This window comes from Callorhinus ursinus, unplaced genomic scaffold, assembly GCF_003265705.2.
Source record: "Callorhinus ursinus isolate GAN/ISIS: 27379988/994484 unplaced genomic scaffold, GSC_fseal_2.0 scaffold5, whole genome shotgun sequence".
Classification (NCBI taxonomy): Eukaryota; Metazoa; Chordata; class Mammalia; order Carnivora; family Otariidae; genus Callorhinus; species Callorhinus ursinus.
In genome coordinates this window covers 57,323,627-57,351,095 of record NW_027397067.1, presented here as the reverse complement: position 1 = coordinate 57,351,095, position 27,469 = coordinate 57,323,627, and the positions used below count along the sequence as shown (strand labels likewise).

At 31.1% G+C, this 27,469-nt stretch overlaps 1 protein-coding gene across 5 annotated transcripts in view; it reads left to right on the top strand.

Annotated features, from left to right (window-relative positions):
- The window catches only part of CSMD3 (CUB and Sushi multiple domains 3), a 1,170,304-nt gene that overhangs the window by 451,933 nt on the left and 690,902 nt on the right, over positions 1 to 27,469 (top strand). For 3 of the 5 annotated variants that reach the window (XM_073893119.1, XM_073893118.1, XM_025871012.2), the window contains 2 exons: positions 15,664 to 15,741; positions 22,899 to 22,986. In XM_073893119.1, the coding sequence (XP_073749220.1) occupies positions 15,664 to 15,741; positions 22,899 to 22,986 (166 nt within the window). The remainder of the gene's footprint in view (positions 1 to 15,663; positions 15,742 to 22,898; positions 22,987 to 27,469) is intronic. The other 2 variants (XM_025871014.2, XM_073893120.1) reach the window with 1 other exon arrangement.

The following is a 27,469-nucleotide window of genomic DNA, read 5'->3' as shown; positions in this document are numbered from 1 at the left end:
AGAGCTACTTCCTATTGCTAGACTAGTATTCATTCTTTCTTTGATTTATTCAGGATTTATAAAGGTCTAATATATGCAGAGCCTTGCATTAGATGATATTAACATTAAAGTAATATAGATAATAAGCACAATTGGTGTTTCTTAAGAAGTTTATGGTCATGTCATTTAAAAATAATCATTAAGATGTGTTTTCTCCACATAATTTAACATTGTTTTTCTTTTATATTGTAGAATATTTCTTTTTTTTTCAATATGTAGACAAGTTCTGTCAGCCGTTAATGAGCAGCATTGGTAGTTGCTGTTTTCGAGTATAAAATGTGGATATATTCTTCTGAAGAGTTAGTATATATCAATATATAATTATAAACTCTCTTTTATTGTTCTTCCTAGTGGAATATTAACTTAGATGATTATAACATGTTATGGAGTCAAATGTGTTATGAGCATTTTATAGCCATTGCTGCTGTTTATTTTGACATAGTGTCGATTTGTCCATAGTATGTTTAATGGTATTTTTAATCATATCAGTAGGATCAAGCAGAGCTTTAGTCTGATTTACAAAGTAATATGAAATTATGTTTAACTAAAATTGAATATGATGTAGACTCCCCCCTCTTTATAACAGCAGCCTAGAAGAAAACCTATTTTAATCATCAGTTTTTGACTAGAACTCTTTATTATTTTCACCTTTAAGATAAGAATGGTTAATTCAGCATAAAACTTCATTTTAGGTCAGCAGTTTTTATCTAAACAAAAGCAGTATTTTTTTCATTTTTATCATAAGCAATATTTTTTTCAAGTTAGCTCATCTTAACATTTACATTGCTTAAAAGAAAAGGGAAAACAGACTATCAAACAAACTGAAATTTCTAGTTTAATTCGGATGTCAAATTCTGTGATATTTGAACTTTGTTCAAGAAAAACCCAAAATGTAATATGACAAAAACTTTATTGTATTGAAATGATAGTTTTTGTGTGCCTACTCTATGCCTTCTACTAATAGGCTTTCTGGCCACATGTAAAATTTTAAATATTTTCAACAGCTTGTAAGCAACTAATACTGTTTTCAAAAATTCTATTAATAGTTTTAGAGAGTATACACTTGTAAATCTAAAACATGTCCTTTTTGTTTTTTTTTAATCTTCATAAGCAATAGCACAATAAAGAAGTTAATTTATGGATGGTTACTTAGATCTTTATGGATATTGATATATGTCCATCAAATATTAGGGTTTTATTGAACATATTATCTCTTTGCTAAGCATGTGATGAATACAAAAGAAGTAGAATATGGTCTTAATTTTTAAAGGAAAAATTGTAGGGATAAAACTGCAGAGAAAAACTGTCACATCTAAGAGAAGGAATTGCGACAGAATGAATATGATATATGAGTGGGGATGGGTTATAGCTCTCTTCAAATATGTGATGCCTTGTTATATGTAAAAGTTCAAACTTGTTTGGCTATAGGTTGTAGAATTTGGTGTATGGAACACAGGGAGATAAAAAAAATTATGAAGAAGACTTCTAACATTGAGTTTTGTTCAAATATAGATTTTGTGTTTCAGGAAGCAGTAAATTCCCAAATCACTAATAAGATATTCAAGCACAGCTTGATGGACAAATTAGTTATTTAGAAAGCATTTAAGCATCAAAGAGTATATCAGTAATACGATTGTTACTACCCCGTCTAATCCTACGTGTCTATAAATCTATCCAGATATATATTAATTAAATGTATTTGTCATCATCTTCTATTTCCTCTTGATGTTTGAGTTGATGTGGACTTATTGTTATGGTTATCAAATTGTACAGCCGATGTTAAAACAACCATAAATGTGGCCAGCACTAATATCAAGGAAGTTGCAGATTGGCTCTCTCCTTATTTCAATAGATGAGAACTCGGCCACATAAACATTTCTCCCAGACCCCAATGCCTACCTATATGCCTTAAATTCTAAAAACTCTCCATTTGAGGATCTAATTCTATCTTTTTAAGTTTAAGATGACAGAGTTACTTTCTTTAGGATCTCTTTTTCTTTTTTGCTTTTCTTTCCTCTTCTTTTCTTCTTTTCTTCCTTTTAGTATTTCCTTTCTGATTTTCTCGCCCTTCATCTCTTTCTTTCAATCCATTTCTTTTCTCACTTCTTTTCTTTAGCAATCTTCCTTCCTTTCTGCCTCCCTCTCTCCCTCCCTCCCTTCCTTTCCTTTCCCTTCCTTCCTTCTTCAACAAATGTTTACTCAGTTACTTACACACCAGACTTTCTTCCAGTTCTTGAGGAAATATCATTGAACAAAAATGAGTAGACCCTGCTTCACTGAGTTTATATTCAAGTGAGGAGAAAAAGACAATATGCAAATAAACAAAAAACTACCCGATGGTCACAAGGATGGTGACGAAAATTAAAACAGGCTATGTGATACATGGGTGACTACCTTAGTTTGGAGAGCAGGAAAGGCCTCTTTGAGGAGGTGAAAGTTAATGTGAGACCTGAACATCATGGAAGAAGACATCCATGCTAAGATCACAGGAGAAAGCATATCAGGTAGAGAAAACAACTAGCTAGAAAGAGTTTTGAGTTTTGCTTGAGAAAAAGGCAGCCCAGTGTGCTGCAGTTCAGTGGCCAAGGAGGAGAGGGCTAGAGATGAGGTGGGAAACTGGTGGAAACCACATATCAGTAGGCTTTGAGGCCGAGGTAAAGAGTTTTATTTTAATCTAAAAGAGATGGGAGCCATTGGTGGTCTTTAGCAGGGCAGTGGTATTATCTAATGTAAGTTTAAGATCTTATTTCAACAAGAAATTAAAGAAAAAATTTAAATAGGAGCAGGCAGACAAATTAGTAATGTATACAGAGGTGCAAATAATAGTTGATAGAGACTGGGAGTCTAAGTCTTAGACTATGCTTCTCAAACTTCAATGTGAATACAAATCACCTGGCAGTCTTGTTCAAATGCAGATTGTGATTTGGTGGAATTGGGTGGGATCTGAGGTTCTGCACTTCTAACAAGACTACAGGTTATGTTGATACACTGAATAGCAAGAATTTACATGAGGATAATTATCATGGAGAGAGAGTAATACTTGTCAAATACTACCTGCTCTCTGTCTCCTCTCCAAGAGATCTTGTTCTCCACTTGAAATATTCCCAATTCTGATAAACTCTCTCAGAGGATATAGTAAAATTATATTTTAATTCTGTAAGGATTACTCTAGTGGTGGGAAATTCATGAGGCCGGGGGGATATTTTAGGGCAGATGGATTTCCTGGGTCAACTTTAATGACAATAATTCTGTCAACTCTTAAGAATGACTGAGCTGATTATATTAGTTACGATTTCACTGGAAAGATCAATGAATGTATGGATAAATGATGAAAGCATTTCCATGTCAAATTTTAACTCATCTATTACTTTTAATTTTTATGCTAAATTCTATAACTTGAAAGGATTTTTTAAAAAATATATTATCAAATAAAGAAAACACACAAAGATTAGTTTCCCTTTACTTAGCATGTTTCAAAATCTCTGGAAGGTTAATTGATGGATGGAAGCAAACCAGTGAAAAGGATACAAAATTTGATTATCAAATCAAAAATTTTCATGATTGAATAAGCATTATCTTCTATTTTATATAAATGGCAAAGTTGCATTTGCCTGCTTGAATTCCCAGGTCTTTCTTTATGAGACTAAGTGATGTGTTGATTTTCATGCATGTTTAGCATAAATAATAACAGAATAGAGAATTAATAATTTTTTAAAAATTATCTGGTTGCTTATGATTCTTGTAAGACACCTTCATTTATTATATTATTGATTTTTTATGGAAGAACTTTGATATTGGTCAAATAGATACATATTTAACAGGGATTTATTAACATTTAGGTGAGTGTATTACATATAAATATTGACTATTGCATGCTTTATCAATATCTTGTCTTTTTTTTTTGTTTTTTTCCATCGTTCTCTTGACTTTTTTCTAATTATATTATTTTGTAGAACTGTGTTCAGTGTTGATATTTGTAGCAATTTAAAAATCCATGTCTAGAAATGTACTGATTTATTATTTAAAATACATAATTATATATTATCATCCTCATTTTCTATTCCATTACCACATTTCATCACATTTGTAAAATTGTCAAAACTGTGTTATTCATACCAGTAAATATATTTTTTATATTTTGTTGAGTAAATTGCTCTTAAGGGAGAAAGAAGAGAAAAAATAAAATGTTAGAATTTACTTGATAGTAATAGGTTTGTATATTTTAGAAAGGTATTAGATAAAAATACCTGAATGCCTGAGGACCGTTATGACAATATTAAGCAATGAAAACATTTTTTTCACAACTGATAAATTTGCAAGTAACTATTTTAACATTTTTATCCAATGCTACCCTTCAAGCCATGCTTTTGAGTTATTTTTTTGTAAAGGGATTTTAAGAACTACTGATGACCCCGTGTTTCTGTTTTCCTTTGAGTATATTTTAGAAGGCATATATCTTTTCACGTTAATTGGACCTATCATCTCAAAACAGTGGTCTTCATAAATGCTATTTTTTTTTAATTTTCAACCCCATTGTTATGCTTGTCAGTAATTGCTAACCATATATCTTGGTAGCTTATTCCTTATATTAGCATAATATGTCTCATTTTTATAGAATGGGCAAACAAAGGAAGAAAACATATACTGCATTGATTAAAAAGGAAAGCTTAAAAATTGGAGATGAAAATGGTTTTGTGTGTCACTGATTTCCCCTGATGGTTACCAGAGCTCATTATTTTACCTGTGAATAATGGTCACAGTAAATGTGATGCTTGGGACTTTTAAATCTTTTCCCTTGTTAAAATATTTTGAAGGGGCTAGACTTTCTGTGCTCCAAGTTGGTGCCAAAGTGGACTCTTCTGCTTTTTGGAGTATGAAGGAATGGTCCTAAGTTAGAGACAATTTTATCTTGTTCAGAATTATTTCAGGGCATTTTCACCCACTTTTGCAACAAGCTGCTTCTCTTGCATGTAGTTTTCTAGAGCATATGGCTGCCCTGCTGTGCACAGAGTGAAATCACACAATTAAGTTTTACAATTTTAGGAAGAGCAGAACCTTCATATATGGCAGAACAGCATGGTATTAGGTTTGGGGTGCATTGCATAGAATATTTTTCTCTTCACAATTACATCATTTATATTCTAAATCATGGATTTATTGCTTTTTAGTGTTGATGGTTGATTTTCCTTTGTTTAAAATATTCTTCAAATGGCATTTCTTCCTCAATACCAAATGGGATTAAAGTGACAAATTTCTAGATTGACTTTTATCTAGATCCCAGAGAGGTTGGAAATTTTTCATTTATAAGGCTTACATTAAGGGAAAAAAAAAAAGTTTATCAACTCTCCTGAACTTTCCATTAGAAAGGAATACAGCCAAAGATGGTTTAACTAAAAAGATTACAGGATGATTTGAATTTCATATAGCAGTTGGCTTGTGCTACACCTATTTTATTCATCTGTTCACGTTTTTTTAAAATAAAGTATTAAGAGACTTCAAGCCATAGGACTATACTTGGCACTATCAGTAAATAATCATTATCTTTATTCAATATTAAGTTAATGATGCCAATTCTATTCCATATTAAAGTGAAGCATGCTTAAAGTCAGATATTGTTGACTGCTTAAATTTTATATGATAAGCTTTGATTTAAAAAATAAATGGGGATAGTATATATTAATCCCATTTATTTGTGGTTTTCTGGGATGTACATTTGAGAGTTCTGATTAAATATATGGAATGCTGTTATTCCATAGTCAGAAGGTGGTATAGCCACTAGGATTGAAGTATCAAAGTCAACTGAATGAACATATTTAACTAACATGTGTATGACCTTGGGAAATCTATGTGGCACTTCTCCATTTTACATCTGTGCAAAGGAGGAAAATAATCCCATTTTGAGTGGATATTTTGTGGTTTAAAAAACAGTAGGCGTAGAGTGCCCGTGCTTTAGATACACAACCAAAAATGATACTGCCCACTTCTGGATCTGGTATAGGAAGAAAATATGCTCTAGTAATATAAAAAATTATATAAGGTAAAGTGTGAACAAATTAAAAAAAATAATTAACACAGTTTTAAATTTTTTAGGTAGGTTATTCCTCAGAAATAAATATGGATAGATTAATGCAATATTGATAGAGAATTATGGAAGCAACTAATATATTCAGCTTTATTTAACACTATCCATACTGATCTCATGTATAAATTATACCAAAGTAATGTATAGCATTCAATTCATCTTGGGTTTCTATTTACTTCATATTTTTTTGCCAGTTTACCCTTAATTCAGTTACTCTCTAACTTTCGTACAGCCAACTCACTTATCTTTTTATCTGCTCTAACCTTGTGAATTTTCTTTGTTTCTTGGGCAGAGCAAAGAAGTTGCTAGAAAAGAGAGTAGATATGTACTTCTTCAAAACATTCCCTAGGAATTAAGTAAGCAACTAATGGTAGAATTATGAGCAACCGTCACCCATATTTTTACTTAAATATTACCTTTTGAAGTGTAAGAGTGGTTTTAAATACATTAAGGGATGTTTAATACATATCTCCAGTGGTTTTCATGTACCAGTGGCCTATCCTTCAGAATCCATTGGGAACCAGTGGAACATGGGCTAATTCAATAAGGGTTTACCTACAAAGGGATTATTTCTAAGTGACTGGATGTAAAGAAGCCACAAGTAATCATGCTGTCATGCAGAGTAGTAGCAGTTAGGCTTCACCATTGCTGATCCACTGGGATGAGTGGAGGGAGATATTGGATGAAGGGATGTATGTCAGTGTGGTATGAAAAAACTAGTGACCTTCAGTTAAGGTCCTAGTCAATTCCAGTCAAAGTAATGGTGAGAGACCCTGCAGAATCATCTTGATCTAACTTTCTTCCCTCCCGCCATCCTGGTAGAATTCTCCAGAGAATAAGGGAGCTTGTTGATAGAATCTAGTGCTTGACAAACTTAAATGTACATATGAATCATCTGAGGATCTTCTTACTGGAAATTCTAATTCAATAGGTCTGGGGTAGGACTTGGTAGTTTGCTTTTCTAACAAGCCTCCAGTTAGTGTCAGCTCTTCTAGACAATGCCACAATTTATGTGGCTGGATGTAGCCTATTCAGATCAATCTCTTGCTCAAAAAACAAGGAGAAGGATAGATTTGGAAAGGCATGTAGACAAAATAGAACATAGATGGGTTATGATCAGTTCTTTGCTGCCTCAACATCATTTCTTTAGCAGTTTAACTCTGCATCGAATACAACTATCAGAGCCCATCTATGCTTGTTTTAAGCAGAAGCCAGGCAATGATACCAAGCCTTCCAGTGAAGAAGTTAGATAAAATATGATAATCTGAAATGAGTGAGATGAGGAAATGGTTACTTATTAAAGTAATAATATTTTCCTGGATTTTTTATTTAAAATTATTCCCTGTACCAGTGAAATTTGTAGTGGATGAGCATATTCCACTGCCTCAGTCTGATGATATTCATTAACTGTGGTCACTATTATTCAAGTAGTTGTTTCTTTTCCAATTAGTTTCATATTAGAAGGCATTATAGTGATCTCTGATGTCAAGTGTAAAACAAATATGAGACATAAAATCTCTTCATTTATTTTGAATAAGAAAAAGGATTCTTTTGTTTGTTTTTAATAAACCTGCAGGTGTATTTTTTGTTGTTGAGATTATTAGGAAGTTTTGCCTAATCCTCATATTTCCTAAGGCATTCATATGAAAACCAGGGCTATCCTAAGCATCCTACTTAAAAAAAATAAGAATGTTATCATTTTTCATGTTATATTTTATAGTGAAATTACCCTTAGTAAAATTAAAATGTGAAAATTATGACAAGAGAACAGAAATTACAAACAAAATGAATAGAAAGTCATTTCTATTCAAAAGTATATATCAAAACAAAAAAGGGCCTAGGAAAATGAATGGAGTGGATCTTAATATTTAATTGTAGAACTAAAGATAATTTAAAAAGTTCCTTTGAAGCTATCAGAAAAATGAGGATTAAAACAATTAAAGGTTAAGACAGTTTTAAAAGTGTTAAAAATGTCTGTGAACCATACCAATGGTGACTCTTCCCATATGGTGACTTTTATTATGCCAATTATAAGAATTCCTAAAGAGAATATAAAAAAGCCCACATTTTTCTTATAATCCTGACATTTTACAGCACGCCATAACTGTAAGACCTGTTACGCCAAGCATTGCGGGTGCATCTGCTGGTATCTACATAAGTGTTTTGGATTCCTGAATTTGTTCCATTTCTGGGAGGAAAGAAAGCCCATATACAATTTAGAGTCTTTATCCAATAATTAGTTGTGTGATTTTTCAACCAATTATTCAGTCATCCATTATCTCAAAAAAAGCAACAAAATTGGGGTGCCTGGATGGATCAGATGATTGAGCATCTGCCTTCGGCTCAGGTCATGATCCCAGGGTCCTGGGAACCCGCCCCACAACGGGCTCCTGGCTCAGCGGGGAACCTGCTTCTCCCTCTCCCTCTCGCCCAGCTCATGCTCTCTCTCTCTCTGTATTTCTGTGTCTCAAATGAATAAATAAAAATATCTTAAAAAAAGGCAACAAAATTAATTCAAGTTTGTAAAAATTAAGAAATTGATTTTATAAAGTATGATGTCTCTTTTCCACTCTGGTCACTCTGTTAGTTTTCCAAGTTAAAAAATGCACTTATTTCTCAATCTGAAATGATTTTAATCATTTAGATTAAATTAAAAGATTAAAGATTAAATTAAAGATTTTTTAATCTTTAAAAAATTAAAGATTAAAGATTAAGTTAAAGATTTCAAAGATTTAGGGTCTAGGTTGTTCTCATTAAAACTTTCAGACTTTACAGCTTCAAAATCTTCTTTTGTAAAAGTGAAAATGGGCCTGTTACAAGAATGCCTTAAAATATGCTGAATAGCTATAGCTATGTTCATAAAAACTAGTATGATTGTATATCTAAGGATGTTTCTATATATTTTTATTAAATTTACTATTTTGGTCAAAGGATTTAGGGATGATATATATATAGATATATCTATGTATGTGTATATATATACACTATATACACAGTGAAAAAGACATGACCCAGAATAGTTGAAAACTTTTTAGTATATTGTAACTCCTAGCCTCTAAAACTGATTAGATCTTAAAATTATAACTAGTAATAACAATGATAAGAATAACTAACATTTATTAAATTCTTGCTGTGTTCTGATACCTGAAATTTGTTGTGGAATTTAAGCATAGTTGTACAATATATAACTGTAAATTTTCTTTCAGTTAAAAATTGGACAACACATACATTTATATTTATATACTCTATATGCAAGATTGAGTGCTAGCCTTAAACTAGCATGGTAGCATAAATCAAAGCTTAGGACTTTAAAAAAATTAGAGTGTCTGAACCATATAACTTATTCCTAGCAATTTTAAAAGGGATAATGCATTAGATTTTAAGTAATTTCAGAATTGAATATATATCATTTCTTACTACATTTAATTGATTTAATTCCATCATTTTAAATTTGAGAATATTTGAATCTTACATATGCCTAATATGTAAGTCTCTACAAATGAACTTTTCAGTGCTTTTGAACATATTTAGTTGTACCACTGCCTTTTTCAGTAAATGGTGGCCAGTATCATTTTTCTTCTTTTAACATATTGGTAAATAAAATACTTTTCACAAGATTCAGAAGCCACTTACTAATATGTTGCTGAATTTTCTATTATGCCTTTTTAGTGTATAATCCAGAAACATGATCTAATTGCAAAATACCTCCAATCATTTTTAAAAATTATACTATAGAAATGTTTATAATGCAAAATTCTATTCTCAGTAATTTGTATCAAGTGGTAAATCTTATATGAAAGATAGTTAAGGAGACACTGCTAAAATACTGCCTAGCTTTTACTCCAGTGTCAGTATAGTTTCTTGATTTTTCTTCTTCTAAGGCTGATGTGGAAGGAGGGACTGATTAGTTGCCTTCATGCTAAATATGTCCTGAAGAAATGTTTTGCTCTGCCAGTATAGGATGTAGAAAACAGGTGTTAAATTTTAATGTGTTTTATCCCAGTTTCATGGGGCCACCATTTCCTTTAAATGACAAACAAGCAAACAAAAAAATGTATCCTCTTCACAGAGTTGGATATTTTTATAATCTCTCTCTATATTTTAAATTTTGGGATAGAATTAGAGTATCCCAATTTCATCAGTCTTTCCTTTTCCCTTTGGCCCAAATTCTACACCTAAAACTTAAGAATAAATGAATGAATCTCTTAGAAATGAATAGAGAAGTTAAACAACTTGTCCCATGTCTTTTGGGACTAACACACAGGTGTCCCAACTCCTAGCCCTGTGATAGACGTGCTACAAATAGCACACCATTCTTTAACACGATATTGACCTGTAATAAAATTCCTAGCCAATGATTCATTATATTACTTAGTATCCAGGTAAATGAATCTACTGTCAATAGTTAGATGTGCTATAGTCTCTAAATCAAACAACCCACACATGTCTTAGTATTAATAAGCAAAACAAAACCTAAAGGAATTATTTTATTAGTGTAATTTACTTATTGAGTATAAGGATAAATATAGGATTGTAATTAATCCAAAATAAGAAGTAAGAATTATACATCCAGATATCATGATACCAAACACAGTAGAAAAGAAAGGCATTATTGTACACTTGAAAAGTTAAAATGAGGCAAAAGTAACCCCCCAATCAATAAGCTAGAATGACTTACTTTCTCAAAAGAAATGAATTACTTTTCCAAAGAACTATAATCTGATTTAATCACAGATTTATAATGCAGCTACTGACACTTTAAATTATTGTAAAAATAAATACTACAAATTTAGAAGATTATGATAATGAACAGAATATTGCATTTGTTTTATTTTTATTATTGTGTTAGAATATAATCAAGGTAGAAAATGAAAGGTAACACTCAGTAAATAATGCCATTGTTCTTCTACTAGAGTCCCATAGAAATCTGAAATATTTTTTTCCAATGGAAAAATGTTCTGCTCCCTAAAACTAAATATGTTTTTTTTCAAAGATCATAGTTCTACAAAATTGCATACTATGTATATGTAACAATGAAAGAATATAAAAAATGCAGGTATCTGACTTTTGAAATTGTGTAGTAAGGAGTCTATTAATTTTCAAATGAGGAAGTTGAAACCAGGAGATGTCTTATGACTTTAAGTTTTAGAAGCTCAGTGATTGCAGGAACAGTTAAAGATCTTTTCCAAAACTCCAACGGATGGTTGAATTCCCTTTATCACAATTGTGTGATATGGTCAGTTTCTTAACATTAAACGCTGACCCCAACACTAAATCTACTACCTTCCAATTGATTTTCTTCTAGTAATACCATATGTTCTCAGGTTACACTAATAAAGATTCTCTAACATAAAAATAAAGTCAGATGCCACCTATTTCAGACACATATGTACACACACATATGTTGATGTTTGAACAAAATCAAATTCTTTAACCATACATGTGTATATATGGTTATTTTAAATAAAAGCCATTATAAATTCAATAATTTCAAATAGGTGATTTTAGTTGATTAACATGGAAGTTACACGAGTCTTAAGAAACATCAATCACCACTTTTTGGTAAGTTTTAAAATACATTTTAGGAGCGCCTGGGTAGCTCAGTTGGTTAAGCGACTGCTTTCGGCTCAGGTCATGATCCAGGAGCCCCAGGATCGAGTCCCGCATCAGGCTCCCTGCTCAGCAGGGAGTCTGCTTCTCCCTCTGACCCTCCCCCCTCTCGTGCTCTCTATCTCTCATTCTCTCTCTCTCAAATAAATAAATAAAATCTTTAAAAAAATAAAATACATTTTAGATTTCAAATTGATTTTGAAGATAACAGAATACTGATTGATCTGAAAAATACTGCAGTGCTAACCCCCTACAGTGGTTTAAAACTGCTTTAATAGGGACGCCTGGGTGGCTCAGTCAGTTAAGTGTCTGCCTTCAGCTCAGGTCATGATCTCAGGGTCCTGGGATTGAGCCCCACCTCAGGCTCCCTGCTCAGGGGAAACCAGCTTCTCCCTCTCCTACTCCACCTGCTTGTGTTCCCTCTCTCGCTGTGTCTCTCTCTGTCAAATAAATAAATAAATAAATAAAACTGCTTTAACAAAGAAAACAGAAACAAAATGGTTTTTTAAGTGTCCAGGGCTTACAACTAAAAAAAAAAAAAAAGGGTAGATTGTGGATTTGATTGTTGCCCTAATAAAGTCCTTTCCCCAGACTTTTTCCATATTGTAAAATATTTCCCTAATGCTAAAAAAAAGCATAAGTCAAACCAAAAAAGAAATAAATAAAAAGTTAACAAAAACTGTTTAGCATGTGAAAAGCAGAAGAAAACAAATGAAATAGATATTTTTGCATATGTCTACATGTCTTGCATTTAATTAAATTAAAAAAATTATTAGAACATACATATTTTTATATATTTAAAAATAGCTTTATACATGAAACTACTTCTACTTGAACATTCATTCTTTCATCACTTTTTCCTTCCTGATTTATGATTAATGAAGGAAATCCTCCCAACAAAATGTCTTTAGTTAAATGAGCCAAAATTTACAATATTGCATGTATTCATTCAGTCATACACTCATAGAAATTCCACATGAGTAAAATGCTATTTCTGCATTTGAGAAGCTCAGAGTACAGTGAAAGGAATTGACACAAAGAACACACCATCATTTAACATTTTCTTAACCTGTATTTATAGACCACAACATATTTTAATATATATCTATGATAAAATAAAGTTTACATTCTTATTACTGAGATATGGCTGTTAAAAAGATCAGGTTAATTTTATAATAAGTTAAATATGGTTAATAGAAGCACTCATTGCTTAATGGTATGTTATTTAATATATATACCTTGTAACACACACTAAAATTTATATTTTTATGGCATATACTTTAGGTTTAACATTTCACTGATACATAATTTAGAGTAGGGTCTTATAGTTGGTACTGCAATATTTGTTCTTTCAATTTATTTCTAAAAGATATACATTATTCTTTTTACTGAAATCATAAAAAGATCTAAAGTATGTGTTTACTGTTTAACATAAAGCTTTTTGTGAATTAAAATTTAATATTATTTTCCATTCACTCCTTTTTCTCCTCTAAAATAGATATTCTCCTGGCCTTCCATCTTCTACATCTGTATTATTACATCATAACACATTTTAAAAAGATAGATTTTTTTCTTCAATTTAAATTGAAAAACAGATGCTTAAAAGAGAAAATAATAATAATAATAAAACTGGGTCCCTTTAGAACCAAGAAACTATTTAAAACTCTTTGGTCTGAGGTGATGCTTTCTGAGCTAGGTATTGTTACCAACTTCAGCCAACCACATAAACAAGTCTAAATGCAAGCAACTTATATAAACCTTTAGACACACACACACACACACACACCCACACCTCTGTAGTTTTCAACATTCTTTATTCCCAGTTATACATTATAGAATTGAGCTCTTTTTGACCTTCTGACTTTTCTTCTTCAATTTTGGCCTTTGGGTTTGTAATTTTTTCTTTACTCTTTAAAGAATTCCAGATTTGTGCTAAAACTACCATGAAATCTTCAGGCTCATCTGTGATAGTTGAAGTCACATGTTATAGTGCAGAGGAAAGTAGAGGCAGAATTCCTATTTATAATTCATGTTTGGATTGAGATTATCCAGAACTTTGTCTCAAAATATAAAATGTATATTTTATTAAGAAGAACTTAAGGAAAGCAGGAAAATTCACAAAGTGGCAGAACTAAATTTAGAGCAGTTGAATACTGCAGTAGACTCAAACTCTGGCTTACCATGGGGAGGGAGATGTGGAAGAGAGTTACAGCAGAAAGCACAACTTTCAAAGGTGGTCATTCTTTTGCTGATAAAGAATCTCAGAGCTATCAAGGGACTGAGCTGTCATCTAGTCCTAGCTTCTTATTTTAAGAGAAAAGACCAAGGTAAAAAGACAGATTCTTGTTCAAAATCACACAACTAATAATTGCTAAGAATCGGGTCTCTTAAATCCTGCTCCAATGGTCATTTCCTTCTTTTTTTAAACATAGTAATAAACATATAAACATATAAATAGTCCATAACTATATATTCTAGTAAATCATAAGACCCTGTCTCACCCTTCTACTTTTGAGGTATTAGTAAGAAACCAATCACATAAAATGTTTCAAAACCAATAAAATACCCGTGATATGAACTAAGTGGGTAAAATAGCAAGTAAGAATTAGTAAAATGATCATTTTAAGCTATCTAACAAAAATCGGTATTGCTTTTTTCCAATTCATGGCTTGAACAAAACCTAATTGCCTAATGTAATACTTAGACTGTAAACCTTATAAAAATCAATATGTAAAAATTTCTAAATTATAATTGAAAAGTAAAGTATATCCCTTGCATTACTATTCATGCTGGTTTTTAAAAGAAAATAATTGATATTTAAGGGACACCTGGATGGCTTAGTCGTTAGGCATCTGCCTTCGGCTCAGGTCATGATCCCAGGGTTCTGGGATTGAGCCCCGCATCTGACTCCCTGCTTGGCGGGAAGCCTGCTTCTCCCTCTCCCTCCCTGTGTTCCCTCTCTCACTGTGTCTCTCTCTGTCAAATAAGTAAAATCTTTAATAAAATTGATATTTAAGTATCTCATGAAATCAGGTTGCATAACTTTTTAATAATGGGGTTTGAATTAAATAGATTTTTTTTTATTTCACTTGGTATCATTATTGTTTATCACTTTTAAAAAGTACATAGCCACTGTAGTTAATCCAATAATTTATATTTTAAAAAATACTTCTTTTCCTTCATCTAAAATACTTGAAAATTGTTTTAAAAATATTTCAGTTACTTCATTGAATTTATATTTATCTTTTAGGTAAATCCAGTCATATCTATTTTAATACAGTACACAATGAAATATACCAGCCTCTTATGATATTGACTTTCAATATCATAATATCAAAAACAATAGCAAATTATTTTAGATGGAACCCAAATAATTGTAATTCACTTTTATAAAATTTATAGACCATAATTTCAAAAGCCATGACTCTGAAAATAAATAGTTATTGGCAGAAATACTAAAATATATTTTAAGTTTTTCCAATACCATTTTAAGTGTGTCCTGATATTTCACTTAGTCTAAATTACCTAAAAAAATATATTAGTTTAAGAACCTAGTTCATTAAATTCTTCCCACTTTTATAATGTCTCAGTATTTTTATTTTTCTAGCTTAATTTTTCCATAAAACTTGATGAACTCAAGTTATATAAAGTGTTAATGTTTTGCTCTCCTCTAAAAATTTGCATAATATTTAAAAACATATCCACACATATATGCAGGATTCTCCCTATAGAACACTTAAAATCCTTCACTACTGCTTGGTATTTTACTACTTAGTGATTATATTGCTGTATTTTCTTCTGGGTACCTACATCAGGCTTAAGAAAGCAGTTTCTTTAACTTGCATAATTCAATGCTAACAAAATTTGTTAACTTGAATTTTATTTTAAAATTGTATATCCTGATACATGTTTTTGTTTGTTTTCTTAACTAGTGAAAAAGGCCATAGATTTTAAATCTAGAGGATTTAAATTGTTTCCAGGGAAAGACAACAGCAACAAGTTTTCTATCTGTGAGTGTACTCCTTTTTTGTTACTTTCTCTAGTGCAAGAGTGAAGTTTGTGGTGTCTGTGTTGTTTGTGTGTGTTTTATAAAAATGTTTGTGTATTTACCAAATTAACTGCATTAATATCTATATAACATGCATGATTATTATTCAATATTTTCTTGTATTTGAATGTATATTGAGTTAATGGATTAATGTGGTAAACTCCCAAGCTGAGAGGTGAAAAAATTCTCTTTGGGCTAGTATGTTGGATAGCATTCTAGTTTTATAATTTTAGGATGTAAGATAAAAAAAATGAGTGAAATTTCTGGTAATTTCTTAAATTGGTGATTTCTTACAGGAATTTTTGTTCAACATAATTATTTTTCTAAGGAAAAAATTTCTTTTTATAGCACTGTTTTATTTAAGAAAAAATATATTCTCAATTTGAATTAACTTATCCATACCCTTTAAGTCAAGTCTTTTGTAAATTAATTATTAACTATAGAATTAATTTTTGTTTTCCCTTGAAAAATCACAAAATGGTCTGAAATATACACATTTATATGCTGCCCCAGTATACAATTTTGCTTAATATTCAGGATTTTATAGATCATCTGAAGTTCATCCTTGAATCTCAAATTAACAGTCGCTAAATTAGAGCATTCATATATACTATTGTAAACATATAATAAAATTTTTAGGAGAGCTATGCTATTTGTATTTATATTATAAATCAATAGCAGTTTGTAGGACTTTTCTACCCTATTGTTCATTATATGTATAATTAATAAATTTGGAAAGAAACCATTAATGATACAACATCTGACTTCTAAAATGATATATTGATAGTAAATAAGATTAATATAAATAACATATATTATTTTTAACAGGAATATATTTTTAGCATTATTATTTTTATTCAATTCAAAATAATCTGATAAAATTCTTTAACAAAAATTATTCATTATGGTTATATCAGAAAAGGATTTTATCTTTATGTTTTTTGACTTGTATATATAATGGTAAATGTCAGTAATTGAGCAATTACATCAATTGTCAAAAAAAAAAAAACTCAGAGCCTATATGTTATCAAACATTTTAAAGTGTCATACTTTTAAAATGTGATTTTACATTTTGTTAGATTTGAGAATACTAAGCCAAAAATAGCCGCTGTCAGTAGGAAATCATTGATCAAATTAGGTCACCTTTTGCAAAGCCCTAAACAGTTCATTTCAAAGTAGTTAGCTGTATAATTATGATTTTTTGTTATATTTCAGGTGTTAAAAACATATCTGTCTGTGTTTAGGGAAAATAAATTTCTCATATATAAATTATTTTATACATTTTGGAAAGACATTCTTCCTATAAAAGAAAATATAAACAGAAAAAAATTTGTCAGAAGACTATCCTGACATACCAAATTTCATCATGTCAATATGAAATAAAAGTTATATCTTTGCAGACTTAAGGTTTACTACCTTTTTTTCTAATATTTTGTCTAAACAATATATTTATTTTGGAACTCTAAGTTTATAGGATTATAAACTATGCTGGTTCACCCTTTGGCTCATTTTGGTTATGAGAATGTCATTTTATATGCTACATGCTTTGAGTTTTCAGATAGCCTGGGAAATTCAGGCTATTTATACTAAAATAGCTAAGATTTATCAAGGCATTAGAATGTATGTAACTCTTTATATTTGGTATTTTGCTTTAGTGGACATATTTATTATTTTTGTTGCTCTTGCATAGGGGTTATGGGAGGTGAACAAGAAAGGAATTTAGACATAACAGTGTGTCTGGTAGGCAAAAAGCCTAATTCTTTTAAAAATATTTTATATAAAGAATATTTGATTTAAAATTGTCAGGAAAAAAGTTAATGAGGCAAAAAAAGTTAAACATGAAGCAAAAAATGTTAATTTACTTCATAATTTTAAAAATATAATTTGCATTTATCCATGACATCTTATGTAAAAGATGAACAATATTCTTGTGTTTTTTAATTTATTTTTTAATATAATCACAAATAAAAACAAATTATGTTTTGCCAATTTTTTATAGTCACAAAATAACAAATCAGCATTATATTAAATTTCATTTCACTACATTTTTTTTCAAATATCTCATAGTTTCAAAAGTACATTCTCTCTGGTTGTTTATAGAAAAGATTATATTTTAATTTTTATCATTATTATTTATTAACAAGTAAGAATTTGAGTCTTCTTCTCTTTCATTTCATTTATTCAATGCAGGGCCAAATAATTTTAAAAGGATATAATTCTTATATAAACCTTTCAAATGAAAAAACAAAAAACAAACCAAACCTTGTATTTTTTTGAAAAATACAGTCAATTCTGGAACTGCCAGAAGTGAGCATAAGCGAGGACAAGACACGTTGCCAAAGCATGTCTTCCCACAGTAGCATCTTTAAAGTTTAACTAGGAAACAAATTAATAAGATACCCAGGAAGCAATATAGTAATAAAAAAGAGAGAGAGAGAGAGAGAGAGAGAGGAGATCCAGGAAGCTGCATCAGTGTTCTTGGGGAGCATTTGGTTGTTTAAATGCTAATTTTGATTTTTTTTCCAGCTTTAATACCTGACCTCTAAAAGCCTCTATTCATCCCTTGTTTTTCATCAAAAAGTATAGATTTGTCAATAAAGGGGAAAAAGTAGATTCTTTTTAAGTTTTAAAGATAAAAACATTTTTTAAAATATTTTAAAATGTTGAAATTAGTGAACTAGTATTCTTGCCAACTTTTCTAGTAGGGTCTTCTAGAATATTAAAGTAGAATTATGAAGAAACTGTGAACTTCCCATAATGTATTTTTTCAATTTTATTTTATCTCCAAATCCATACTTTCATTCATTTCATGTTATTCATTCATTCTATGATTCTCTTTGAGCTACTTCTCCAAGCCAACACCATGCTAGACTAAGAAAATAAAAGAGGGAATAAAATACAGTCTCAGAATGGCAAGGATCCAATATTTTATTGGGAAGCTAAATGAGTTAAGAGGAAATTCTTTGTAGAATATGTAGTATAAAATAACACTCTGTCAACATCCATGATGTTTGAGTTCAGAACAAGATCCAAAACACTGTATTTCATAAGGTGGAATAGAAATTTAAAATCTAATGTAAAAGAGTCTAAGAAAGGTGGCAATGTAACCAGCTGGGTGAGGTAATGTGGAGAATTCTTTCCAGAATCTACTTGCTTTTATTTTTGGGTAAATTATGTGCCATATACAATCAGAAACCTCAGAAAATGTGCTTATTATAAACTACCCTTAAGATTGTTGTGAAGATTAAATGAGTTGGTACATGTAAAAGATGAATATTTCCTGATGCATACTTATTATATCTTTCTGTTGACTAAGTTTATAATGTTTTCAAGCTAGAACATGTAATAATATGGTAAATTAATTAAGATTCCTGTACCATATTTATAAATCCAATAAATAAACCCATAAGCCCATAACTTCAGGGTTATAAGAAATTACAATTCATTTGTTTTTTAAAATCCTTTACCTCCCCTCTTTTATCCACTTTTGTGTGGGGCAAGAACTCATGTTGCATTAATGATAATAATGGGCATAATAAATATCCTTAGAGATCAGAGCAAAAACAGTATTCCCCATAGAGATGCTCTTTTCAAGAGGTAGCACCCAGTCCATGTAATTAAACATTTAAAGAATGCTCATGTCCTAACCATTCTGCAGGTTACTATTCAACTTTAAAGAAGTAAAAGTGATAAATCTGTCCAATTGCTTATCTGTCCTTATGTAGTGAAGGAAACTATTGAATGCCTAGTACTAACTTCATTTGAATGTCTTGGTATCACTAGCTATGGGAAGTTATAAAATATTCATATTTCAGAGAAATAAGATATTACACACTTTGTTCTTTAATTTTAAATTTTAAATATTTTCAAAGAATATTAAATACATGTATCATGCAGAACTTCTCCCTTTCTCTTTACATTTTAAATTGGAAAGTCTTTCCCCTATTGCAGATATCCAAAAACAGTGGTTTAAAGGACACTTCCAAATAGACAATAACTTAACAATTAAAACCATAAGGACTAGAATTAATTGAAAATGGTAAAAGTTATAAATACGCTATACATTTTAAGATAAAACATTTGGTTAAGAGTGTTGAATTGTAGTTAGTGATATCATTTTGCCTTGCTGAGGTTTCTGGACAGGATGGAGGCAGGGTTCAAGAGTAGAATTTTTTGAATCAGTCTGCCAAGGTTTAAACCTAGACTAAGGCACTAACAGTATGACTTTGGAAACATTTTTAAACTCTTCATGACTTAGTTTCTGCACCTGTAAGAAGTATATAATAATAGTAGCTCCTTTTAGATTGTTATGAAGTCGATATGTGTAAAGAATGTAGAATAGTTCCTGACACATAGTACCATGTTAAGCGTTAGCTATTGTTAAAATTCATTTTAACCACAGGTTTACTTTTTGAGGTAATAATGATGAGGAAATGGGAAAAAATGAATTTTTTATTACTTTTCTTTTCTAATACTGTACTCACACGTCACTTTTATATTAACCTATAATCTGTGTTATACATTGTAATAAAATAAAGTAGGTAAGCTCAAGTCATGCCACTTCTTTATCTCTAATCCATATCAAAAAATCACATTTAAACAACATAAACTACATTTTCAAAAGCCATTTTAAAAGGAAAGAGAGTGCTTCCCACAGAAAGTACTTGATTTATTGTAAACACTATATCAGGTATTGTTGTTAATCAAATGACTAGGGTATATTTACTGAGAGGTTAAGCTCTACCTAGGCATTGTGGGTATATTAAAATTATGTTTTTCTTTTATCTTTATCAAATATATAATCTCTGTATATATGACTAAGGAATGTGAAACTACCAATTTGTAGTATAATAAAGAATTTTAAAACTAAATATAAAATTTCCCATGTTATATAACAGGGATTAGAATAATGTAGTAAAATTAGAGATTGTATTTTGCAGAAAATGGGACTTGAACTGAGTCTTGAAAATTAGTTAGAATTTTAATAGCTAAGCAGGAAGAAAGGGGAAACATGGAGACAGGAGGAAGTACAAATAAAGCAGGGGTGAGCACGGCTTACAAGTAAAACTGCAGAAAGGTGTGCCTGGGTGGCTCAGTTGTTACGCATCTGCCTTCGGCTCAGGTCATGATCCCCAGATCCTGGGATTGAGCCCTGCATCGGGCTCCCTGCTCTGCAGGAAGCCTGCTTCTCCCTCTCCCACTCCCCCTGCTTGTGCTCCCTCTCTCACTGTCACTCTGTCAAATAAATAAATAAAATCTTTAAAACAAAACAAAACAAAACTGCAGAACAATGAAGAACTCGTTGGACTTGAGTTATGGACTAGTGGGAAATACAACTGATACAGTAGAAATCTTGAATTATGGGAGATTTGTACAATAACAAAAATGGTGTTTGAGGAAGTTTAGTCCTCCTCTCGGACTCAAGATGGATTAGAGGTGAATGATAACGGAATGCACAAAAGCATCAGTGATTACATTGGATCTGAGCATGCACCTCAGATAACAATGGGAATTTTGGTGGGATTACCTAGTAGTAGATAATTGAAGGAGCAAGAATGGAGCTTGGAAAAAAATGACAAAATGATATATTGGAACTTGTTAGCAAAGAGGTAATTTCTTCAAGCCATGAGGGAAATATAAAATATGGGGAACTGTAGGCCAATGCTTTTGAATTTTTCCACTATAAAGTAAAAGAGTAGTCGAAAGTAAGAGAATGGGCCAAAAACAAAACCAAACAAAACAACCCAGAAAGGTAAAGAGGAATGAAGTAGCAAGTCATCAGACCAAGAAAAGTAAAACTATCATATATTTTGCAGATTGGTGAATATGTAATAAAGTTGTCAATAAGGATATTGGTTGGGGATATTTAGAAAAGTGATTTTTATAGAATGAAGGGCACAAATGCAAAATTTTATATCTAATTGAAAATATGATGATTTTACCAGAATTACGACTATTGGGACATTATCTGATAGTTGCCTTGTTATCTGATAAGTCAGTTTGAACATATTGATCAATCTGAACTAATTGATGCAGAGATCCAGCAGTTCTCAACATTGACTTTACCTTAGAATCACCTAAAGTGTTACTGAAAAACAAAATAAACACAAAACTGATGGTCAGGGTCCTGCCCTAGAGTAATTGTGTCAGAATAGCTAGGTGTAGAAATACACATCTTCATTCTTTAAAGAAATTTCCACAAGTGGCTCAGATCTACATTGTAGGTTGAGAAACATTACAAAGTTAATTTTTCCCTCTGTGGAATCTCTGCTCAGGTTCTATTCTTTTCTCAAAAAGCAGATAAGTTGATGAAGAGCAAAATAAATTATTCTCTAGTTCATTAAGAGATTGAATGTATGAAATAATATCACTCACATATATCAGAACTATGAGGTTTAAATATCTTCCCATTAAGATAGCTGTCTTGGGGATTTAGTTACCCACTGTGATCACATTCACTGAAAATATTAATGAATCTTTCATTAATTGAGTGTCCTGGAGAAACTGTTGAAAATGTGTATGATGGCAAGGAAAACATAATCATGTCTATTGCTACAGGGAAAAACCATTATTTTGGTTTTCAGCATTATATCATAATTCATTGACATGTGTGGTAATAGGAACCATAGTCTTACTTTAACATTGGTAGAGCACAGTGCTTCATTATATGCCAAACAAGAAGTGCTAACAATCTTAAACTTTTCCCATAGGGTCTTGTTTTTCAATTGGAACTTTAAAAATAATAGGTACCCAAATGATACTGTCATAACTGGTAGTAACTGCTTTACTGCCAATAATTAATGGAAACTCTGGAACTGATACACTGGGAATGCATTTCCAGAGATTTCACAATTTGGTAGTAATTAAAAAAAAGTGTTAACTGTCAGTGTGTTAATATTCAGAATAGTATGTCATTGAAGATGAATATCAAACTTACAGGTCCACTAATAGCAAAAATGCTTTGTCTTTATTACTGGGTTATAAAATTATATTTAATCTTTCTACATTTAAACTATAGTGATTACAAAAAATGTAAGAATATATTTTATGTACATTTTTCAATTAACATTTTTCTTGATTTTCTAATCATGTTTTGATTCTTTTTTTTTCCTGTTACAGTAAATGAGGGAGGTATTAAAACAGCTTCCAATCTATGCCCAGATCCAGGAGAACCAGAAAATGGGAAGAGAGTTGGATCAGATTTTAGGTAATATTTTGTATTGCTATTTCATTATTTTGTCAAAGTTTAACTTAAAATTTAAAAGTAACTAATAAATATGGAAAATGAAGCCTGGGTGATTTAAAACAACGGCAGCTAGATTTTATTTATTTGTTACTATTAATATTTCATTAGTTTAAAGTATTTAAATAACATACCAATTTTATTGGGATACTTTTCTGGAGTTTAAACAATCAATTTCTTGCCATATAGTAAGTGAAAAATCATGGGCTTTGGATTTGAAAGACATGAGTTAGAATTCAAATTCTGCTTGATAGTTATCTGATCTTAAGTAGGTAACTGAATCCTGTCTGACTGTTTCCTGTTCTGTAACATGTAAATCAAATTTAGCATATCTAATGGTGAGTTTCAAATGAGGTACCGCCTGTGAAACCTTCCTGCGAATGTTCTAGAAACATTTTATAAGTATTTTTCAGAAGTAGACATAACTGAATATATCTCCATCTTGAAATTAGTATTGATTTTATTAATTCAAAATTAAGTTTACTAACAACCAAGAGAATGCATGTAGTATACTGTGGTAGGCATTAATTTGAATAACTATCAAACAATATTTTTTAAAAATCTTGAAATTTTAGTAGACCTTCTTATAGCATTTCATAAATAAAAGGTATAAAAATGCTTTAAAATATTAACTGATAATGTAACTAACATTCACAAATACCTGTTTTTATAAAGTATCCATGATACATAATTTTTTATTAAATTATTGATAATGATTATACACCTACCACACATTTATAATTTTTACTTCTTTATATTATTTGTATAAATGACTAAAGAATATCCTGTGGGGGAGTGGGGTGGGTAGATAGTTCTTAGAATAGAGACCTATGGGAATTTTATCCCCCATGGATATTTCAAGATGACTTAAAGTTACATTTTGCTATACATGGACAGGAAAAAAAATAGTGTGATTTCAACATAAATACAACTGTAATTTTCTAAAAAAAAATACAGAACTCTATTATTTTTAATATATATATTTATATATTTTATATTATATATTATATATATTATAATTAATATATATGAAAATGAAGAAAAACATGAGAGAAATTTAAAAGATCTGAGATCTAATCAGACTCTGATCTTAATAAATTGACTTTATTAAAAATCAACTAAATCTCTCAGCTTCAATAATTAAAAGTGATATTTTATAGACTACAATTTACATAACGATTTACTATGTGTTTTTTACATGTCTTTTAATTTATTATAAAATATATGGTATTTACTATTTTATTCCCATTTTACAAATGAGACAAAGTTCTGTTTACCCAGGTAATAATTTGATGGAACTGAAATTTGAACTTACTACTTCCTGATTCCAAAATCTGACCATTTATTCACTAAATTACATTATACTTTGAAGTCAAACAAACTTCATTGGCAAAAACACTACTTGTGTTCTCCAAGAGTTTATTTCCTGAGATCTAAAAATGAGAATAGTACTGTTTCATAGAGTTAAGGAAATAAACTGATGTATGCATGTAATAATTATAGAGCTTGAGACAAAGTAAGTATTCAGTTAATGCTGGTAGCTATTACGGTATGATGTGAATTACAGAATAATCATTATGAATATTTACTTGGTCCCACTTTTTACAAAACTATATGGCTTTATTGGAAATAGATAATATGGTGAGTTTAATTACTTTCAGGTGTCATGGCTTCCAATTATAAGATTATTTTGTAATCATATTGCAAGCACCATGATGGATATTAGGCATCAAGAAGCTCACAGTCAGGGGACCCTGGGTGGCTCAAACGATTAAGTGTCTGAGTCTTGGTTTCAGCTCAGGTCATGATCTCAGGGTCAGCCCCATGTCGGGCTCCACACTCAGCGGGCAGTCTGCTTGAGATTCTCTCTCTCCCTCTTCCCCTCCCTCCCATATGTGTTCTTTCTCTCTCAAATCTTTAAAAAAAAGAAGCTCACAGACTAAAGCATAATCATTATAATTTAAGAATGTGTGAAATGTTACAAACTCACAGAGGAGGTATGGCATTTTTGGAAGCTAGGAGAAAGGGTCATAGGAAGTTAACATTGAGCTAGGTCTTAGAGGATAATTAGAATGTGTTATAGAGATGAAGAGAAATCCAGTGAACATTTATGTATGCATTATCTACATGTATTATTTGCCTATTATGTTCCTGGTCCTGTACTAGGAACAAATAAGACACACAAAAGCAGACGTAGTACATGGTCCCCATAGTTCTTAGAATTTAATGGCAGAAAAGACAGTTAAATGTCACATGCATTCATAATTACAAATTTAGGACAGTACTGTGAAATAAAAAAAATAATAATAATAAAACCCAAGCTTCTGTAAGAGAGAATGAAAGTATCGGGGGGAACCCACCCATTTTTAGAAGGTCCCACTCTCACTGATACCAGAATTTTATGCATCTAGACTATAAGGAAGGAAGAGCCCCACACTGAGGAAGAGCTTGAGGAGCTATTCAAGGAAAATAATGATCACTGAGTCTAAATTATAGAATGTAAATGGGAGAAAATCATAGAATGAGGTTGAGGAGATAAGGAAAAACCAGATCTCTTTTGCCGAGGAAGCAAATTGGCAACCATTCAGCCTAATCTGGACTGGAGATATGTTTTGTTTTAAGCTCACAGTGTTTTGAAAAAATGAGAGCCAACATTTAAAAATTAGGAGATTACACACACACACACACACATACACGGGCACTCACAAAGATTTTTCTATTTCCTTATTATATCTGGCAACTGAAACTAATGTGCCTTTATGAAAATATCTACTGGAACCAATTAATGCCTGTTCCCATTAGGCTGAGCAATATCACTCTCATTCACCATGGTTACTCCTAGGCTACTTTAACTCACCTATATATAATAGGAAACTACAAAGGGTTGTAAGAGAGTGACATGATCTCATTTATATTTTCAGTAGATCATGCTTTATATTTTTGATAGATGGAATGAAGAAAACAGAAGTTTTAGTTAGAAGATGACTGAAGTGGTCTGGATGTAAGATGGTGGAGACTTGAGCTATGGTGGTCAGTGAACTAGAGAAACTCAAGTTATCCTTTAAAGATATACAATTTTTTAGTATCCAATGACAGTTTGATGTGGAAAGTAAGAAAAATAAAAGATAATCCCTAATTCTCTGGGCTTAAACATCATGAGAATGGAGTAAATGATAATATTTAACTAAGTGTGGGGACACCTGGGTGGCTCCGTTAGTTAAAGCATCTGCCTTCGGTTCAGGTCATGATCCCAAAGTTCTGGGATTGAGCCCCACATCAGCTCCCTGTTCAGTGGGGAGTCTGCTTCTTCCTCTCTCTCTGCCCCTCTCCCCACTCGTGCTCTTTCTCTCTCAAATAAATAAAATCTTTAAAAAATTTAATCAAGTGTGGAAGTCCAGAGTTTTGAGGAGAAAAATGAAGAGTTCACTTTTGAGATTTTAAACTTTAAATGACTTAGAGATTTCCACACAGGTATGTTAAGTTTGTAGTTGAACGTATTTGAAATTCAGAGATAGTCAGGGACCATCAGCATGTAGATATTATAAAGAATATTAAAGCAGCATGATAGATGACATCATTTAGACTTTGTAGAAAGATGAGACAGTCTATGACCTAGTCCTAAAGATCAATGCTATTTGATGATATGATGAAATACAAGGAGCTATCAAATCATGCTCATGACTGGTGAGAAGAATAGGAGTGAAACAAAAGAAGGAAGTTCTTGAAAAGAGGGTGAGGACTGTTAAATGCTATTGAAAAACTAAGAATGGGAGGACAGAAGACTGTCTCTTAAATTTGACAGCATGAAGATTATAGATAAGAGTGATTTCATTGGAGTGACAAAGATTGAAAAAAATTGAAATAGCATGAAGAGACACTTCAGATAGGTAATAGCTATCATCAAATTACATAAAGCAGAAGAATATTGGAGGCAGTTTTATAGTCTGTTTTCTTTCATCAATGTCTGGTTGTTTTCAATATACAGGTCTTTCACATCCTTGGTTAAATTTATTTCTAGCTATTTTTTGATGCAATTGTAAATGGAATTGTTTTCTCTATTTTTCTTTCTGATAGTTTGTTATTAGTGTATCCTACAAAATTCCTGAATTTGTTTATTAGTTGAACAGTTTGTTAATGGCATATTTAGCTTTTTCGATATATGATTTTATGCCATCAGCAAATAGTGAAAATTTTACTTCTTCCTTTCAATTTCTATGCCCTTTATATCTTTTTTGGCCTAATTGCTCTGGCTAGGACTTCCAATACGATGATAAATAGAAGTGGCAAGTGTGGGCATCCTTGTCTTGTTCCTAATCCTAGAGGAAAAACTCTCAACTCTTCATTGTTGAATGTCATATTGGTTGTGTGCTTGTCATATATGGCTTTTGTTATGTTGAGGTATGCTTCCTTTATACCTGCTTTGTTGAGGGTATTTTATCAAGATCGT